The sequence below is a fragment of the Cervus canadensis genome, chromosome 21, assembly GCF_019320065.1.
Source record: "Cervus canadensis isolate Bull #8, Minnesota chromosome 21, ASM1932006v1, whole genome shotgun sequence".
Taxonomy (NCBI): domain Eukaryota; kingdom Metazoa; phylum Chordata; class Mammalia; order Artiodactyla; family Cervidae; genus Cervus; species Cervus canadensis.
In genome coordinates this window covers 5,450,293-5,471,650 of record NC_057406.1, presented here as the reverse complement: position 1 = coordinate 5,471,650, position 21,358 = coordinate 5,450,293, and the positions used below count along the sequence as shown (strand labels likewise).

At 41.6% G+C, this 21,358-nt stretch overlaps 1 protein-coding gene across 1 annotated transcript in view; it reads right to left on the bottom strand.

The window, feature by feature from the left end:
- The window catches only part of EFCAB6 (EF-hand calcium binding domain 6), a 251,019-nt gene that overhangs the window by 151,471 nt on the left and 78,190 nt on the right, over nt 1-21,358 (bottom strand). Inside the window, exons 8-10 of the mRNA XM_043441591.1 lie at nt 19,577-19,689; nt 12,685-12,809; nt 5,763-5,911 (exon numbers count right to left, since the gene is read on the bottom strand). Of these exons, the coding sequence (XP_043297526.1) occupies nt 5,763-5,911; nt 12,685-12,809; nt 19,577-19,689 (387 nt within the window). The remainder of the gene's footprint in view (nt 1-5,762; nt 5,912-12,684; nt 12,810-19,576; nt 19,690-21,358) is intronic.

Genomic DNA, 21,358 nt, shown 5'->3' with positions numbered 1-21,358 from the left:
GAAACTGACCAGATTATTGCAAATGTAATCAGGTGATGATGGCATTCACGTGTGCAAATCCATGTAACCCCTGGCATCTCGTACGCAGCTATGGATATTTCATAGAGCTAACATCCTAGATTTCATGTGGGGACTTGGAGCAGCTCCTGCCTGGGGACACAAGGCTTTCATCTCTACAAAGGACGAGGGCTTTCATCCCTCCAAGATTGCTGAGGCTGAGAGTGGCCAGTGCCGGACATGTCCGTCCAGATCCACTCTCTGCCCTCCTCCCCTCTGCACAGCATCCTGGTGACCTTGGCCCCTCGTGCCTCTGGCTGTCAGATGGGCGGGCCAGTGGGAGGCGGCAGCAGGAGACTGGACGGCAAGAGGAGAGAGCAGGGTGGTTACCGCCCCCAGCCCCTCCCTGCTGGGCTGAGCGTGGCTCTGGCCACACTCCTGCTGAAGGCCTTATCTGCTCTTGGGTGGCTCCCTCCTTCAGCCACCCTTCTTGCTCCTCTCACTAACTCCTTCCTCTCTTGCCCCTTCAGACCTAGGAGAGAGAAATGCTTTCCCTTCTACTGGTTGCACATTCCGTCCTGCCCTCACCGGGGTAAAAGTCCCTTCGGGAAACTCACATGCCATCTGCTTTCTGCCTGGACCCTGCCCAGTGTACTTGGACTAAAAAGCCCACAGTCAACAGAGAACAGGTCTCTCACACCAAAATCTCGTGTTGCCTGCCGCGAATCACACCGTCCCCCACCCCAGTCCTGGCAATTACCATCTCTCCTCCATTCCCACTGTTTTGCCTTTTCTAGAATGTCACATAAATAGAATAAATCCTAGACATGTGGGTTAAAAAAGGTTTGGGCAATAACTGAAAATATATCCCAGGGTATTGCTTCTACACTTCATATAATTTGGGCTAAATGGCTTGTTTTTTGTTTGCATAGCTCTGCCAGGCTCCTAATGTTCCCAGCATGGATGGGAAATTTCTCACCGGGAGATGCTTCTGAGTGGGGACCTGTTCACATGATGAATGGATGAAGCCCAGGCTCTGGTGAATGTGCAAGTCACAGCATTTATTCCATCCTCTCAACTCTCCCGCAAACCTCATTCTTCATATTTAAACACTGGTTTTGTTTTTAATAGATCTATTTTATATAAAAGGCTAGTCGACAATGAAAAGCACAGCATGTTAGTAATAAAGGTCAAGATATTGGTTCAATTACAGCCTACCATTACATTAAAATATATATATGGAAAATAGCTTTTAACATCCCTAACATATTATTTGGATCAGGATTTTATGTCTCATTACCAAGCTGTTAAGAGTTTTTAATTTAGGTCCTAGATTTGGAGTATTTTTTAAAAATACACTAAAAAAAAAAATGCCCATTTTTTTCTTTCCATTCTTAAATGTGATAGGAGAATAATTTCTGAAATCATTTTGTAGGGCATGAGAGTTTAGATTTTATTTTACTTCCTCCTATATTCATTTCTGTATTGTTTGCCTTAAAAAAGGGATGAGTTTTAAAACTTTATCTCTCAATTTCAAGTGCAGTAAAAATGGGTTTGCGTGTACACATTTACATGAATTTATCGCACGTGTAGATTCATGAGACCATCGCCCCACACAGAACCCAGGACTGCCTCGTCCTCCACAGCCTCCCTCCTGCTGGCCCTCTGGAGTCAGGCCCTCCCCCACCCCTCATCCTGGAAACCGCCGGTCTCCTTTCGCCCACCATCAGATAACTAGAATCCTACGGTAGGAACCTTCGAGACTGGGTTCTTTCACTGAGCAAAACGTCTCTGAGAGTCATCCATGTTGTAGGTATCAACAGTTCTTTCCTTCTTGTTGCTGAGAAATAGTCTACCATGTGGATGTAAACCAGCTTGCTGATCCAATCACTGGCTGAGGTACCTTGGGCTGGTTCCAGTTTGGGGCGATTATGAATAGAGCTGTCAACAGTCATGGACAGGTCTCTTAAAGAACCCTTAAATCATTGTTTAAACACAACAGTCGTACAGAATATGTCCAGCACAATCATGGGCACGTCCTGGTATGTTAACAAACAGACTAAGTCTACATTTAGAAGACGACCCACGGCTTCCTGTGATGCTCAGAATACAAACACTGAGGGGGATTAAAGAGTCCCTCTAGCAACACCAGGTGTCCCGACGGTCCCACCTTCTCGGGGGCCTGGGAGGACAGCACAGGAAGGCAGAGGTCAGCGCCCCCCGCAGGGGCCACCCCAGTGCCAGCTGCCCAGGACGCTAGTTCCTTCTCTCATTCACTCTTCGGAGGCCACTGGTTTCATGGCAGAAGCGGGCGGATTCTCCCTTCTTGGCTTAGAAGGAGACGTAATCAGGGTAAGTCCTTCAACAATCACTATGTAAACTCAAGAAACAGAGGAGAGACAAAGAAGGTGTGACAGCAGGTACCTCCGCGCTCCCTCCCCAGGCTCAGCAGAAAATATGAGGGCTGTCGGGTGGCTCTGTAGACAGAACCTTGGACAGAAATGTCCTGGTACAAGAGAACTCTATAGACTGGCGGGAGAGCATACAGAAACACACATTAAACCAAATTATGGATAGAGTTAATGGCACAAAGTGGACATTAAAAACAACGGGAGGGAAAGGATTACATAAAAAGTGGTGGTGGTAAATAAATTATGTTTGGAAAAAAATATTTCAGTTGGGAGGGATTGAAGCGTTTTGTTTTCAAGGAAACAGAAAAACAAGAAGGGTAGAAAAGAGCTTTTATCAAGCCTGGGTAAGAATGGTAACTGATAGAAGCAACAGAAGACACTGCAAACGACAAAGATTAACGCGTTTGATTATGTCAAAATGTAAACTTCTAAACAACGAGGAATCATAATGAAAGGGAAAGAGCAAGCTGGGAAATCAGCTGCAGCACCCACGACAGAAAAGGGTTCTCTGTGAATAATGAAATAATTATAAAAAATTATTAAACAAAAAGGTGATGAAAATGACCTGAAAAACCATCCATGGGGCCATTGACCAATTAGGACCTGAAGAGCATCCTGGGCTCATGGAACGTCCAACCTCAACAATCCCTCCAAGAGACATAAATTAAAGCAATAAGGGGGCTACTGTTTTATACCTCTTAGGTCATCAATATTTTAATACAATGTTAATATTCAGCACTGAAAAGAATATGAAACCGGAACCCTCACACCGCGTTGACAGCAATGCAAGTCGCTGCTATCTTCCCAGAAAACAACAATTCTTGGCAATTCTTATAAAAATTCGGGAAAGCATTCACACTCTGCGGGTGAATCCGACTTTTAGAAATACATTCTGAAGAAAGAAGGTGCTGGCCAAGGAGGAAGCCGTGTGCATGAAGACGGGGTCTCTAGGTGGAAGCCCCCCACAAAGCCTGTCTGCGACCCCCTCACTCACCGCAACCCCCAGTCCCTGCCGGCCCTCCCTGCCTCCGTCTCCGCCCTCTTGCTCTCTTGTCAGCTCGACTCCAGGCACTGGCTTCCGGAGTCCCCAGAACAGGGCTCCTGTCCCCGACAGGGCCTGGCCCCGCCCAGGAGGCTCCGCCCTGGGCTGCTCTCGCTGACCTCACTCGTTCGGAGGTGCCCCTCCAGGCCACCCTAGAATGGTCTGAGTTCCCGTCATTCTCCGTTATGTCCTTACCAACCTCTCCACAGCCTTCATGTACCTCGCTCAGTCGTGTCTGACTCTGCAACCCCATGGACTGCACAGTCCATGGGATTTTCCAGGCCAGAATGCTGGAGTGAGTAGCCCTTCCCTTCTCCAGGAGATCTTCCTAACCCAGGGATCGAACCCAGGTCTCCCGCATTGTGGATGGATTCTTTACCAGCTGAGCCACCAGGGAAGCCGAAGAACTGTGGAGTGGGTAGCCTATCCCTTCTCCAGGGGATCTTCCCAACCCAGGAATCAAACCGGGGCCTCCTGCATTGCTGGCAGATTCTTGACCAACTGAGCTATGAGGGAGCCCTGGAGCCTTCACCACACTGCACATTTTATTTCATTCCATGTATGTGTGTTGACACCAGTCTCCCCTCCAGCAGGTAAAGCTCTTCAAGGGCAGGGATCATGGCTTTCTTAGTCCCCAGCGAGTTCCTAGTGTTGACCACAGAACCTGGTAGATGGCAAGTGCTCAGGAATTGCGTGGTGACTGATTAAATTAAAAATGCACGCAAAACTAAAAGGAGCCCAAAGGCTTGAGGGACGGTGACACACAGGTGCTGAGAAGGGAAGGAAGCGCCGTGGCCGAGACCGGTACTCTTTTTCCTTCTCTGTCTCTCATGCCTCTCCTTTCCAGATAGCCTCGAGGTGTCCTCCAACGATTCAGAGTTTTGCAGGACAAGCTTCCATCAGCCTCAACCCTACGTCCCTGGAGAAAAGGATTTCTAGTTACCTGGACAGAAAGCCGGGTAAACCAAAGACAGTATTCCTCACCCAGAGGTTGGTCTATATATACCACTTCCAACTGAAAGGAAACAGGGGTCCTGGGAGAAACGGCTGACTTCAGGTGTGGGCAAGAGATGTCCCAGAAGCGCCTGGGGCGTTCCGTGACATCAAGAAGTGCTACCCAAGGACTTACGAGGGTCACCCAGCAGGACTCGGGAGCCAACACAAAAAGGCTCCCCTGGCCAAGACACGGCAAGCTGAGCATCGAGGGGAATAATAACTGTAATAAATTGAAACACACCAAATATGTCAACACTCATGAGTTCATAATCATATTTTTTTAAGAAGAATCACTTATTGCTCACTGCTAGAGGATGCTGGGAACACAGTTCATTATTTTGAAAAGCAGTAAGCGAAGGGAAAGAACCAAGGAGTTCCTGCCTCTCTCACACTGTGTCCTAGTTACCAAATGGTGGGAGGGGGAAGCTCTCATCACAGAAGCACTCCAGGTGAGAAAAGGAGACATGAGACACACACAGTGTCACCACTTCACGATCCCCAGTGATCTGATGGGCACAGGGATGATCAACACAGCTGCTGACATCACAGCAAGAAAGATAAGCAGTGCACGCATGCTTGCTGCCACCTGCGAAGCATTCTCGCCCCCAGAATTGGACCTGGATCCATGTATCCACCAATGCAGGGGCAGGGGCTGGCGGGAGGGAGACGGGAGAGCAGGTTACATGCCACTGTGGGTTGCTTTCAGTCAGGTTCAGATTCTAAGAAACTCCACATAACAAGCAATCCAGACCTATTTTATGAATGCATCTTAAGGAGGAAAAGAATAAACAAATGGAGAGGGTCCCTATAGATTAAAAACAAACTGTGGCAGATCAATCAATTGCAACGTACAGATTTGACCTGGATCTTTACTCAAATTAGTTATAAAAGAAAATGGGAGACAATCAGTTAAATCTGAATCCAAACTGGATGTTTATTAATATTACTGATAATTCTGTTAAGTGTGAAACAGTATTTGCACCATGTTTCTTGCAAGAGTTCTTATCGAGAGACATAGTGAGATCTTTTTAATGAAATATAATGTCTGGTATTTGCTTCAAAAATATCTGCGATAGAGGAGAGGTGGGCCGGGGTAGGGATGAAATGATTGGCCAGGAGTGAAATGTTTGAGATGGGTGGTGGGCGCATTTGCGGGTTCACTGCATTATTCTCTTTACTTTTGAATGTGTTTGAAATTTTCAGTGGCAAAAAAAGTCTAAAACATTAATAAAATATAAATGAAGCTGTTCCTTATTCTCACGATTGACGTCTGGGTGGGGGGGCGGGGAATGTCAAGGAAACAATGGGACTCTTACCTTTTCATTAACTGGATGAAAATTCTTCTTGGTAATCGGTACACAAAGGTGTCGAGGACAATCTTTAGGTAATTCAAAGATACATATCCACTTTTGCAGGGGTCCCCTGCACTCAGGGCCTTTTCAACCTTTTCATAGCACTTGGAAAGCTGCGGTGAATTAAAATTAGAGTGCGGCATTCACAGAAATCAGTGGCACAGAGCCATCCAACCACTTTATTTTCACCAAAACCTCTTCACATTTTCCTTCCCAAAACTGATCAAAAAGGTTACTATGGCATGTACTGAACTTCAAATGTTTAATTGATGAGCTTACTACAAAACAGTATCCCCAGCCACAGCTACTCAACTGTCAAGGCAGACAAGTTTCTTGGGGAAAAACAGCACATATAATAGCTCTAACTCAAATTTCAGAGCTAAAAATACTTGGTGGATCTGCCAGTTTGATACATCTTTCTTAATATACTTGCAAGCCATCCTTACTGTGAGCCCATGCTAGGCTGCTCCTGATTAAGTCAGGTCAATCAAACAAAAAGCTGGTAGCATCTTATTAAAAATAGAAGTTGCTTTTACTGTAAGGGAAATCGTTAATATAAGAATTTCATAAACATTGTACACATTGGACATTTCTTTAATTATCCTTTTTTTTTTTTTCATGGGGAATTACAAAGAATCAGGGTGAATGAGCTTTGCTTATGGGACTTCTAAAATGCAGTAAAGTAGGTTAACCACTGATTTTTATATGACTCATAAAAATGCTGTGAAGATTGGTTTTATTTCCAAAGGTTTTCCTGCTGTTTATTATTGAGTAATAACAATATTCTTCAATATTTCCAACCCTCTCCACTTTGTCTGAATTCACTTTTTCCTGCTAACTGTGATAAGAAGATAAACAAAAGAACCACCAACTTGGTGTAGAAGGTGATGTCTTTAAAAGCTGTATTTCTTGATCCCTGGTCTGGGAATTAAGATCCCACATGCCATGTGGCGTGGCCAAAAAGAAATTGTAAAAAAATTTTTTTTAAAAAGCTGCTGCAACATGGAAACATACATACAAGGATCTCTATCCACTAAACGAAGAAGCACATTCATTAAGACTTCCTCAGGGTGCACAGGAATATCGGAAATCTAAGGCGGAAATCTTTAAAAGAATCTAGAGACTCCCAGGGCCTAAGCTCCTTAGAAAGTTGCATAAAATTAACCCAAAATGTGGCTAAATTGTACCCATCTCTCTCTCAGGGAGAGGGGGCTGCCTGGGAGAAGACTTGTGGAAAGAAGCCAAAGCCAGAGGTAGACTCTGGTCTCGGTATATTTATTGGATTAATGAAATCCAATTTTGATATCTTAATGACATTCAGTTTCCAATATGATTTTTTTCCTAGGAAAGTGTTTTGACAAAATCAAGAGCACTTAGGGGAAAAAAGCCTAGGAGTGAAACAGAAGTCATGTCTTTGCCACACGTAGAACTTTTTTTGGAATTTTCATCGTTACTGTTCATAATGAAACAAAAGAAAAAATGCAAGCAATCCAGCAAAGTATAAACAAGGCCATAAAGACACCCGGAAGTCTCACAACCCACAGGTTTTCGTATGGTGTTCCAAAAACTGCAACATGATCACTTAAGAGTATATTACAGTTTTACAACAATGGGACCATACCACACTTTCAGTTTTAACAAATTTTTTTTTTCATTTAACAACATGTCATGAAACTTCTCCCATAAGAACTAGTGTGTATCTGCACTATACTTTGAAACAACACAAGGCAACCATCACAGTATTGACAGACAAACAAAAGGTACATTTATTTCGGTTTTTTACAAGTGTTTTTTATAAGTGTTCCCCTGATCCCCAATTGAAATGAGACGCCTCATTACTCTCTCTCATGACACCCTGTCCTCTTTTGTCACACCACCCTAAGAAAATGATATTTGTAAATGTGTATTTGCTTAACATCTCTCTCCCTGATATACGGTCATGCAATCTCCATGAAAGCCAAGGTTGTGTCTGTTTTGTTCACTAATAATGATCTAAAATGAATCACAATTTGGCAAGTGGTAGGCACTCAACAGGAGCTTCCCAGGTGACGCTAGTGGTAAAGAACCTGCCTGTCAATGAAGGAGACGTAAGAGATGCCAGTTTGACCCCTGGGTTGGGAAGATTCCCTGGAGGAAGGCATAGCAACCCACTCCAGCATTCTTACCTGCAGAATCCCATGGACAGAGGAGCCAGGTGGACTGCAGTCCAACAGGTTGCAAAGAGTCAGACAAGACTAAAGCGACTTAGCAGGCACGCATGCACACAGGCACTCAATAAATATTTGTTAAAAATGGATATAGTTTTACCAAAAATGTTCTGAAGAAAGGTTGTAAAGTATAAAAAGTTGTTTGACACATCAGTAAAAAGAGAAATAAAATTAAATTATTGCTGAAATGCCATTTAAATATCATCTGACTTATAAAAATATAAAAAACTAATGACTTCAAGTGTTGGTGAGTACATGGGACAATAGGAATTCTCATGTGCTCCCAGTGTGAGTGTGAATTGGCATTCTGAATTGGACACTGCCAATGAAAGATGAGAATGTGTTCCCTACAACCTAGCAAGGAATGCCTGGGTGTAATTCCCTCTGCACACACACACCAGAAACTTTTTCATATACACACCAGAAGATATGTAGGCAACCACTTACAGTGGCATCATGTGGATTAGCACAAAACAGGAAGCAACCCAAATGTCCAAGCATAGGACAGTCTATAATTTGTGTATATGTAGCTAATGGAAAACTGTGCAGCAACGAAAATGAAAATACGACTACACCATAATATGAGTGGATCTCAAGCTAAGCACAAATGGGACGAAAATAAATGGTTTTGCAGCTGTGCAAACACTCTATAGAAAAGAAACAAACAAACATCAAGCAGAAGACAACCCAATCGGTAAGAAAACACATTAGCAAAATATATACATATATCACCAGCAAAGCTTTCATACGATAAAAAGGAGCTAAGTAAGAATATAAATTCATTAAAATAAAAGCTTGAAGATGATAAAACAATGAAAAAAATAGAAAACAAAAATGTTACTAAGGAACTAATAACAAATTAGGTACAGCAAGAATAAAAGACAAGGCTGAAATTAACGGTAAAGGAAAGGCTTGGGAATTCCCTGGTGGTCCAGTGGTTAGGGATCAGCACTTTCACTGCCAGGGCCCTGAGTTCAGCCCCTGGTTGGGGAACTAAGATCTCACAAGCCAAAAAAGCCAGAATGGCTTGACAGAATCTCAATGAAAGCAGAGGAAAAATAAAGATGATGGCATCCTAAGAGAGGATGGTTATCACCAAGGATAGACAAAGATGGCCCAATGTAAAGGATAAGTGGGGAGACCACTGAAGGAAAGAAAGAAATCTGCAAGGAAGACAGGAGTGGGGAGGAAGGATGGAGGGAGGAGGTATTCGTGACACGACACAGGGAAATTTTTCCTGGAATGAAGAACTGAATCTTCATTCATCAAAAGAATATACTGTGTTTCAGGAAGCCGACAAAATGCTCCATGCCAAGAGAGCTTAGTTTTGCTTTTTAATTTCAAGGATCAAGAAAAAACACTTTAGGCATCATGTAGAAAAAAAAAAATTATCTACAAGAAGGGAAAAAAAAAATCCATTGACCTCAGGGTTCTTCTCAAGAACACCCAGCGCCAGAAGACATTGTAGAAAAACAACATTTTGAGTAAAAGAAAGAATGGTGGAAGAATTATATCCAGCCAAGTTGTTCTAATAAAAAAAAAACAAAAACAGAAGGGAGATAGTATTAAAAAAAAAAAAAAAAACAGAGGGAATAAAGCACCCATGAGCCTTTCTTGAGGGAATTACTTGACAATGAAATCCAGCCAACCCAAGAATAAATCAAAATAAAGTACTCTGAAAGGGATAAGCAAGGGGGGACACTGGAATAGAGCGATATGTACTGAATTCATGTAAATATAAAATGAAGGTGAAGGGGGAATTATGGTAATAGGACAGAATATAAATATTACAAACTCTCAGAACAAAAGACAAACAGCAGAAAATTGTGAGATGGGAGAGAGTGTGGAAGAAATACATGAAGGGCCAATCTCGAGGAGTTTCACAGCAGAGCCAGCATTTACTGTCTGTAATTGAGACATCCTTCAAAACACCGTCATTTCTCCAACTCTTCACGGCTTTCTTAATCTTTTTTCTTGTCTCAAAGTCCCTCTTGGGACCTAATATCTCTTGTGGCAAAGAAATATCCAAAGTCCAGAAATATCTTTGGCTTCACTTGAGGGCTGCATCATGAAGAGGGCCTGGGGTACAGAGTGGGCCCGAGACTCTTTGGCAGAGTAACATGGGCAGGTCGTTAAACCTCCTCAAGCTTCAGTCTCCTCAGCTTGAAACCAGGATGATAACGGCACCTAGCTTCCAGAGTTGCCACGAGGCCTGAAAACCCAAGGGACGCTTATGACACTAGGAGGCACAGAGGCAGCCCCATTTGTTGTTGCTATTCAGTCGCTAAGTTGTGTCTGACTCTTTGCGACCCCGTGGTCTGCAGCATGCCAGGCCTCCCTGTCCATCACATCTCCCAGAGTTTGCTCAAACTCATGTCCATTAAGTCAGTGATGTTACCCAACCATCTCATCCTCTGTCATCCCCCTCTCCTCCTGCCTTCAAGCTGTCCCAGCATCAGGATCTTTTCCAATGAGTCGGCTCTTCTCACCAGATAGCCAAAGTATTGGAGTTTCAGCTTCAACAGCAGCCCTTCCGATGAACAGTCAGGGTTGATTTCCTTTAGAAATCAACTGATTTGATCCCCTTGCTGCCCAGGGGACTCTAAGAGTCTTCTCCAGCATCACAACTTGAAAGCATCAATTTTTCAGAGTTCAGCCTTCTTTATGGTCCAACTCACATCTGTACATGACTATTAGAAAAATCACAGCTTTGACTAGATGGACCTTATGTTGGCAAAGTGATATCTCCACTTTTTAAAATGCTGTCTAGCTTTGTCATAGCTTTCCTTTCAAGGAACACACATCTTTTAATTTCATGGCTGCAGTCACTGTCCGCAGTGATTTTGGAGCCCCCAAAAAGAAAATCTGTCACTGTTTCCACTTTTTCCCCTTCTTGCCATGAAGTGATGGACTGGATGCCATGATCTTAGTTTTTTGAATGCTGAGTTTTAAGCCAGCTTTTTCACTCTCCTCTTTCATCCTCATCAAGAGGCTCTTTAGCCCCTCTTCACTGTCTGCCATTAGAGTGGTATCACAGCCTTATTGCAGCGAAGGGACTTGCCTAACTCAATGAAGCTATGAACCATGCCATAGAGGACCACCCAAGATGGATGGATCACAGAGGAGACTTCTGACAAAACATGGTCCACTAGAGGAGGGAATGGCAAACCACTCCAGTATTCTTGCTGAGAAAACCCCATGAGTGGTATGAAAAGGCAGCCCCATAAAAGGGTTAATTATGAGGTTGATGATGATGATTTTTTTTCCACTTCTGGTAAACTCAAAGAAATTTAAATTAAATATGGCTTATTTGTAAAGAGAAGCATGATTCTCTTCTTATAAAATTATTTCTGTGTATCCACCCACCCACCCACTGATGCAGCCATCCTTCTATTAATATATAAAGACAGGCCTAGAATTATGTTCACCAAATGTTGCCTTCGATTATTTCTGGGTGGTGGATTTAATTTATTACTTTCTTCTTTATACTTTTCAGAATTGCTTACATCTTTTCCTAATGGTCATGTGTTTCGGAATCACCGTGTTTTCATGAAAACAATAAATTCATTAACAACAACCAAGGAAAACAAGTTTTTACTAATCTACCAATGGAATATTCATGTGCCCCTTCCTCCAATGCCCTTAATCTATATTGGCTTTTGTTAATTTTTTCTCATTGACAATTTTCCACTGAAAATTTTAAATTAATAATTTATAAAAAGTTCTACATATGTTAGGAACAGTTATTCTTTATCTGTCAGTTATATGGCACACGCTTTGCCAAGTTTATCATTTGTTTATGCAAAGTTTTGCTGTACAAATGCTTTTTCATTTTAAGACAAATTTACCAATATTTGTCTTTAATGATTTTGGGGCTTTACTTCATGCTTAAAAGTCTAAATTTCAAGATTAAAAATTTTCACTCACATTTTTTATTTTTAAACTTAAATAGTTGGTGCATATAGAATTTATTTTGGTGTGGAGAGTGGAAGGTTCCAAGCTTTTTTCCCCAGGTGGCTGTCTAGGGAATTATCTCAATAATAATTACTGAATATTCTCCTCCCTTGTCCCCATCACACTCTACTGGAATGTTGCACATTGAATGCTAAAGTCATGTATCAATATCAGTCCATTAACCAACTATCGTTTTAATTCAATTTGAATGTTCACTGCTGCACCACTGCCATACTGTCTTATTAATTATTATACCTTTGTAAAACATTATATATGTGGTAGCATAAGCCCTCTATTGTAACTTTTCAGAACAACAAAAAATATATATGTATATTTGTGTACACATATAAATATACACACCCAGATGTAGGGAGACCATGTGTTAATACTAAATCTTCCAGTCCAAGAACTAGAAAAGACCTCTTCATCTATTCAGGCCTTCCTTTATTTTACTCAGCAAAGTTGTATCATGTCTGTATATAGGTCTAAATATTTCTTATTAGATTTAGAGCGTGAGTGGCACCAAGGAGGTGCTTGAGAATCAGTCTCTCATCATGGTCATTATTATCCATGCATTTTTGTTGGAGGAGGTCTCAGTGTTCCGGGAGATGGAGGTGGGTTCAAAACACAGTTTAGAAACAATGTCTAGGCTGGTGGTTTTCCAGAGCTGTTTACTTTCTTGGTTCACAGTTTAGATAACCCTGGCACTACAAAAACAATCTTACCTCTAGGCAAAAGGCTGTCTCAATTTCATCCAAGGAGTAGTTTTTCCAGATATTGTCAGATATAGCGGAACTGGGGGGTTCCTCTCTTTTGGAACTTTTGACTCGTTGATTCTCCCACAGGACCTCTATTAAAACAAAAGAACAGTTTATGAAGATTGTCAAACATACATTCAAGTATTAAGTACTTCCTTTTCATCATCACCAGCGTGATAAAGATTAAGACTCAAATAAACCAAAACATACACATTTTAATGAGTGCTATTAGAATTATTAGACATCTTAGAAAAAAATAAAATTAATCTACTTGCTATCTTATCTAGGGTAAATCTAGACAGAGCAAACGTACACTAAGTAGACTAATAAAACCATAAAATTAGAAGAAGAAAATTAAGATGAATATCATATAATACATAATCACTGTGTGAGAAGTCCTTTCCAGAGCATGCATCAGAGCCAGAAATCATGTAAATAATGGAGAGTCCTGATAACATAAATATTTAATTTTGACTTGGTTAAAAAACACACAGGTGACAATGAAAGAAAAATGACTGGGAAAAACTATTGTTAATATATGTGAGAAATACAACTTAATTTCCACAATATATGAGTAGCTCTCATGAATCAGTAAGATAAACATAAATCCCCAATCACACAATAGACTAAGGTTTAAACAGGTAATTGACATTTTAAAAAAGGACTTTTAAAAAGCCAAGCAAGGTATGAAAAACTGCTCAGACTCATTCGTAATTTAAAAGGTCTAATTAACACCGGTTAATTTTTTCCTACTTGTCAAATAGGCAGGGATTAAGGCAAATGACAAAGAAAGAAATCAGTTCTGGTTTGTATGCAGAAAACCTGGTACTTGAATATTCTCAAATTCCCTTCTAGAACCTTATACTAGAGGAAAAATAGGACAGAGGCATATGGGCAAGGATATGTTCTGTACTGTTTATAAGCAGGGGGAAAATGGAACAACTTGCTGCTGCTAAGTCACTTCAGTCGTGTCCGACTCTGTGCGACCCCATAGACGGCAGCCCACCAGGCTCCCCCGTCCCTGGGATTCTCCAGGCAAGAATACTGGAGTGGGTTGCCATTTCCTTCTCCAATGCATGAAAGTGAAAAATGAAAGTGAAGTGACTCAATCGTGTCCGACTCTTAGCGACCCCATGGACTGCAGCCTACCAGGCTCCTCCGTCCATGGGATTTTCCAGGCAAGGGTACTGGAGTGGGGTGCCATTGCCTTCTCCGATGGAACAACTTAAATACCCACTAATAGAAGACTGGTTTTATAAATTATGGTTCACAGATATTAAAAACAAAGGGCCTGTCTAAACCATGAATGCAAAAAATCTTCCTTGAAACTGTTTCATGATTGAAAGGAAAGACAATTTATCATAATTTAATTTCTACTTTAACACTTATTTTGTGTATTTTCCTGTTCCATCCATCCATCCATCTATGCATCAGAAATAAGACCTGGGAGGATAATACACCAAAAGAATACAGCAGTAGGATTATAGGGAAGTGGGATTTTGTGTTTTTGTGCTTTCTGGCCTTTTTGCGACAAGCATGTATTACTTTTATAATAAAAGAGAATAAAATAAATCTAAGATATAGCCGTTTTCTTTCTCAAAGTCGACTGCAGAGAATCACAAATGGTTTCCCAGATTTATTTCCTAAAATGTCTGCAAATAAGCTCCACTCAAATTAAGCACACTTATAACTACTCAGCTGCAGTTAACAAACTGCTAGTCATCTGGAATTCCATTTTCTACCTCACACACATACACAAAAAGGGAAAGAACGGAAAAAAGAGAAGAAAAGTAAAGGAAAAAAAGGAAGTCTCCTCTAGTGGATCCCTGTGGCTACACGATAAAATACAAAGCCAGTCCTTTAGAACACAGTCTGGAGTTCTGTGGTTCCAGTACTCTGCTTGAAATGTGGGCTCTCAAAAAAAAAAAAAAAAAGAAAGAAACGTGGGCTCTCTGAACCCAGAAGCTGCAAGGGCCTCACTCGCTGAGGGGCGGGGAGCCAAGCGGCTCCCCCTCGGGGAGGGGGGTCTCCCCCTTGCCTTCCGATGCCTCTTCCTGTGTTCGCTCCGCCCTGGGGGGCTGCTGCTACTCTAACGGGGCTTCCCCAGCAGGAAGCTCATCCATTTGCAGCAACCCATGGTGGGTGACTTTTCTACACGCAGGACAGTATGCGGGAAGCGGACGCAGCAGCTCTAGGTGCCACAAAAGGTGGCTGACAAATTCAGCTGCCACGTTCAGCGGCTCCTCTCTCATCATGGTCAGACCAGCTTTCCCTCTTCTCTGCAGCTTAATAATTCCTGCCCCCTCCTGATTTTCCCAAAAATTCCTGTGAAGGATTCTGGCTGATTTGAAATGGAGTGGAGAGGAAATGCAAAACTACTTCAGTGGGCAGCTGTGTACGTCAAAGGTGCGGCAAAAGGAACTCACACCCCAGTGTCCTGTCCTCGTCTGCTCAGATGGATGGCGTTTTTGATAAGCAAGATGATGATGGCTTATTAAAAACAAAAGCAGCAAATCCAGGAATACGAAAAATTAATAGAAAATAAATATTGTTCTATGTACAGAGTGGGTCACTGTAAATGTATGAACTGGAGACGCCTTTCTTACAATACTTAATAGAAATAAGCAAAAGGAAAAAGGGTAGACATTAGCAAAGCAAAAAAAAATTTTAAATAGTTTTATAGCTATAAATATAACTTTTATATAGTTTATATAAAATATAAATTAATAAATTTATAAATACATTTAACATAAAATTTTAACTATGCATTTGTACTGCCCCCTTCCGATTTTCCCCCCAAAATTTGCACTATGATAAACTGAAGCAAGGAGAAACTTAATATGGGCAGCCAGAAAGTTTTGCTTCTGGTCATAGTGGATGGGCTCATACTGAAGCAACCCTCCCAGCAGACAACAATGACAAACTTTGGCCAAAATACATACAAAAGACTCTTTGAAGGTACTGGAAAGCAAATGACAGAAACTGGAGTCAACACTTGGAGAAATGGAAAAATAACTCATTGAGTTTCTTGTTTCCTTGGCCTTTTGCCTGAGGGCAGGCCTTGGCTGGAACATTATGCTAAGTGGCTAGACTTTGGATATAAATCCAGGATCTTTCTGATTTTAGGAATCAAAAAAAGAGAATTCAGGACTATCACAGTGACTGGAAAGTAAGAAGGGAAAGCACAAAAATAAAGGAAAAAGGGATAGGAGAGGATTTCCAAAGCCTATGACTAAAACCTGCCAAAGTCTCTGGCTAACACCAGAAACTACAGATGTGCAAAGCAGAAAACGAGATGCCCAGTGAAGGCCGAAAGAGCAGAACAAATATTTCACATGTTAACCCCCTCAGGGAAGACAGAGTTTAGTCTTTTACTAAGGTAAACTGGCTACTAAAACAAAAACTTAAGTTCTTCAGAGGAACATAATAGAATCCATAAGTCTCTACAAGGCAAAATTTACTATATCTAGGATAATTTCTAAAATTACTAGACACAGACAAAAAACAAACAAAAAACCACAGGACACTATGATCCACATTTTTTAAAAGGAAATCAGTAAAGACCAAATCATGAAATGATCTAGATGTTGAAATTACCAGATAAAAAAATTTAAAGTATTTTAAAATGTTAAAGTAACAGTGTTTGAGAATATGAAGGACAATATACTACTAATGAATGAACAGACAGGAAATCTCAGCAGAACAGCAGAAGCTGAGAAATGTACCCTGGGTTTCAGAGGAGTCTTTTGGTTTTGCTTTTTTCCCCCCTTTTTGACCTAGCTGCAGTTTGCCTGTGTTTATAGTGTATGTAAAGTATGATATATGACAGCAATAACAAAGGAGAGAAGAATTCAGAAAATGCTGCTTAAAGTTCTTGGAATTCACGTGAGTTGTTTTTTGTTGTTATTTAGCCATTAAGTCATGTCCGACAGTTTTGCAGTCCGATGGACTGTAGCCAGTCAGGCTTCTCTGTCCATGGGACCTCTCAGACAAGAATACTGGAACGGGTTGCCATTTCCTCCTCCAGGGGATCTTCCCAACCCAAGGATTGAACCTGTGTCTCCTGCATTGCCCCCTGGGCCACCAGGGAAGCCCTTCATGTGAATTACTGTATTATCTGGGATTAGCTGAAGATGTATTAGTATAATGGAATAAATATGCTCAATCAATCCAAATTTCTTTTGACACAAACTCTATAGGAAAAAAGTTAGGGGAAGGGGCTGGTGGATAGAGAAAGAAGGAGAGGAATATAATGCGAAAAATCAAGGATCCCACCTTGGAAGAAAACATAATTCAAGTACAGGATTACTTACAGAACATTTTGATAAGAACACAAATTCATTAAAATAAGAGTTCAATAACAAGATAATAAAACAGTGAGAGAGGAAAACAATATAGTAGGCCAAAGGAAACAACATTATCCAATAAATAAAGTAGACATAGCAACATGGTTCTTAGTGAAAATCAAATTACAGAGGTAGCTAAAAGACCTAAGATGATCCTTATGTATGCAGAGGAAGAAGACAAAGAGAATAAAGCACTTCAAGAGAATGTATTCAATAGAGAAGAGCAAAACCATTCAACAAAGGGATAGTTTATATCATCGAAATGAATCTGAAAAGTGGAACAGAAGCTTTATTCAAAGATGTATAACATTACTAGGATTAGAAAGCTGTCTCTCCTTTCCATATTGAGGTATGGACAGATGCCAGAAATAATGCTGATAGTGGTTATTCCTGGATGGTAGGAATGGTTTGGTTGTTTATTTCAACTTGTTATTCATCCACATCAGTGCCTGCCTTCCAGGGCTGCAGGAATACGAAAAGACCCAGCACAGAAGCATATCCAGGCTGGTGGCTGGCCCTGAACAAACACGCTGTAGGTGAGGTCGATTACTATGATTACCAAGTTAGGTACATAAACCTACTGGTGACGAACACGCTCTGTTACCAGGCTAGATCCCACCTCCTATCCCACTTGAGCTAAGTGTGCACAGCCCCAGGCTTCTGCCAAACAAGCTACCCCCAAGGGCCCTTAGCCCAGAGCGCTCACTCCCCTGGTGTTCGTCACACGCATCCTGTGAACCCCAGTCCTGCAAAAGTGCCCCCTTAATCAGACTTCCTTCTTCCTCCCATGAACACCATGACACTTTGTTTTTCTCTTGTAGGCATTTAAATAGTTTGTTTTGGAACTGAGTGGTTCCCTGGTAGCTAGCTGGTAAAGAATCCGCCTGCAATGCCGGAGACACCAGTTTGATTCCTGGGTCAGGAAGATCTGCTGGAGAAGGGATAGGCTACCCACTCCAGTATGCTTGGGCTTCCCTGGTGGCTCAGCTGATAAAGAATCCGCCTGCAATGCGGGAGACCTGGGTTCTATCCCTGGGTTGGGACGATCCCCTGGAGAAGGGAATGGCTATCCACTCCAGGATTCTGGGCTGGAGAATCCATGGACCGTATAGTCCACAGGGTCGCAAAGAGTCAGACACTGCAAAGAGTTGGAGCTTAACAGCTCAAATCTTGACTACCACAAACTAGCTATGTCACTTCGGGAAATTCATTTAACACCCTTGAGTCCAAGTTTTCTCCTCTTAAGATATGGGATAATAATATCCACCTCACAAAGCTGTTGAGAAAAGTAAAATTGAAAGTTAAGGTTTATAAAGTAACTACACAGAGCACAGTAAAGAGATGTTTTTAAAGATTGTTTTATGTGACATGCTTTATCTTATCCATCTTATTAAAATATTAACAGGACTAGTCCTATTAACATATATATATATACGTACATATACCTACAAACACACACATACACACACCCATACTTCTTAAAGTCAAGAGTATTTTACTTGGCTTTGTACTCAGTGAACGGCCTATTAGTACAGTGACTTGCAGGTGAGCTAACACAATGTAAAGGATGATAGGGTCCTTGGCAGGTCATACTGTCTAGTAATTCCCCAAACTAGTAAGGCTTTGAAAAGTTAGAGTCCTGGGGTCTGCTACACGCTATCTCGGTTAGTGAAACTGGGCTGAAATCTGAGAATTTATCGTTTTTTTAAGCTTGCTAGTCAGGCAGATCAGGGAATCAGAGAAGGTAGCCCATGCATATTTGCTGCAATCACTTGTGCTGGTCCCAGACAGTGACAGCCCATCTAGAATGAGCCGGTCCCACGTCGCAAACCCCTGAGGCAAGAAGACTGCTCTTCAAACAACCTAGAGCCGGGAAGGGAGCACCTCCTGCTGTTTGCTTCGTGTGTCTAGCCTGGAGGAGCTGGACCCCTGCTCTCTGCACAACTGTGCAACCCCAGGCATCACGTTCCAGAGGCTGGGACTTCCACCAGCACGAGGAAAGCTTTTCCTTCTCAAGGCTGTATGCCTACATGAGCCTGGCTTTAATTGTCTGGTACAACCACACTGACCACTCAAACACTGCCCCTTTTGTATCAAGATTTGTCCCATCATTAAAAGAGTAGTTACATGTTCACTATCAGTAATTTTTGAAAATACAGAGGTAGCAGAAAGAATCAAATACCCAGAGATGTACCACTTAAAAGACAATCCATGGTTCAGAGTTCCTTTCTAATCATTTACTGATATCCCACATATATTCTGCCAAGTTATAACTTTGTGAAGATCATTGCCTGTGGCTGCACAGTTTACCATGTGGATAAGCTGTGACTCACGTAACCCCTTCCCTGTTGCCAGACATTAATGTCATCTTACAAATAAGGATACCATGCCTGTCTTGGTGGATAACGTATTTTCCATGTTTTAAAGCACTTCCTCAGGACAGAGTCATAGACAAGGAATTACCACGCCAAAGGATATTGAAATCTTTAGCTGTGTGCTTTAGAAATACTGACCTTGACTTCCCATATTATATTTAAGGTTCAAGTCATTGTTTGAACTGAGGTTCTTCAAGAAAACCTTATAATCCACTGCAGCATCTTTATCAATATTGTAGTGTTGTGCAAACCTAAAATAGAAACATTCATTAGTATTCAGAAATTCTGATACAGAGCATCTAAATGAAGCAGGTTTGTTACTGAGGTACCTTTACGCTGGGGCTGGCATTAATTTTAATGCATTTCTCCAGCTAGAGCTAGAAAATAGAAGTAAACCCTAGGAAATGTTACTGTAAGATTTTTAAAATGCAAATACCCCTGAAACTAACATAATCAACTATGCCTCAATTTAAAAATAAATTAAATAAATAAAAAGGAGGTATTTGGCAGGGGGGAAATCTCATCACTCTGCCTCCAGGGGGCTGTGTATTGGTGTGACTGGACAGGAATGTCTTAGGACCCATGAAAGGAACGCCCTTGCCTGCACCCCTAGGGCCCTCTCCCCTCTCTGGTGGGAGTGGGTGAGGGGCACCTCTGCACTCAGATGGCAAAAGCAGGTCCCATTTCCTTTAATAATTGGTGGGGGATGGATCTGGGCCATGAGTCAGCATAGGATTTCTATAACCAGACAAATCTAGAGCTGGGGGAGGACAGAACACATCCCACCTTCTTGACCAAGTACATCATTTCACAGAGAGAAGCCATGCCCAGGATGGCATATCATTTTAAAGCAGTTAAAGGTGGGAGGGGGGAACTTTTCTTGGAGCATTCTAGGCCTTGCATGTATAGGAAGAGAAATTTTTAAAACACTTAAGCAATGTCTCTTCCTGAAATATACAGAGACACTCTTTTTTTAAAGTCAAGATAAATGGAATGTTTGGATTCTTTTCTTTTTTCTTTCTAAAATGAAATTTCTATTATTCAAATCTGCCACTTGATAAATGGTTTTCTAGATAATTTCTGCATTATTACATTTATAAAAAAATTGACAGTTTTTAAATGTTTGGTTATATTGTCTCCATATGCGTTGGTTTCTATAATTATCTAATTTCATGCTGCTTTCTAAAAAATTTAGTAATTATCACTTAAAGTATTTGTTATTTTTCTGTTTTCCAAATTTAACAAAGAGCAATGTCGTGTATTCATTTCAATGCATACCTTTTTTTTTTTCCACTTTGGTGAATCCTGCCTATTGTCCTAGTAAGAAAAATTATCTTGAGATATGATAGCTGCCAGATGTTAACACTGAGACTCCCTAAATAGCTCCATCTTTCATCCACAGACTCTGCCTGGCAAACATAGCTGTAAGCACAGGAACCCAGAAGGTGGCCCCTGATGGGCTCCTTTCCGAGTTGCTGTCCTGCAGAAAGTCTCTGCTGCTCTGCCGCTCCAGGAAAATGTCAGCATCCTAATAAAAAAAAAAAAAACCCTGTCACCAGCTCTCCCGATTCCTGTGAAAACTCAGCATTCCTTCCAACTGGTACTGGCTCAAGAGGGTCCTGACCTTTCCTAAAGTTCAGCCCACCAGCGTTCGTAATACCCGCTACACGGTCGCTGAGAACAGGCAGACACAAGCCCGTGGTAATATTTCCTACAGATACAATTCAAAAATGAAGCCTCGGTACTTCCCAAGGATGCAGTATCTCAAAAGCCTTTTCTTTTTTTAAAAACAAGAATCAAGGCATTCCCAATCCCAAGTCAGACCCATTCCCAAGATGCAGCAATAAAGGCCATTTTCCCAGGGACCTGATCTGCAGGCGGGTGAAGTCACCCGTGTGCAGATGCCCAGGGCAAGACGGC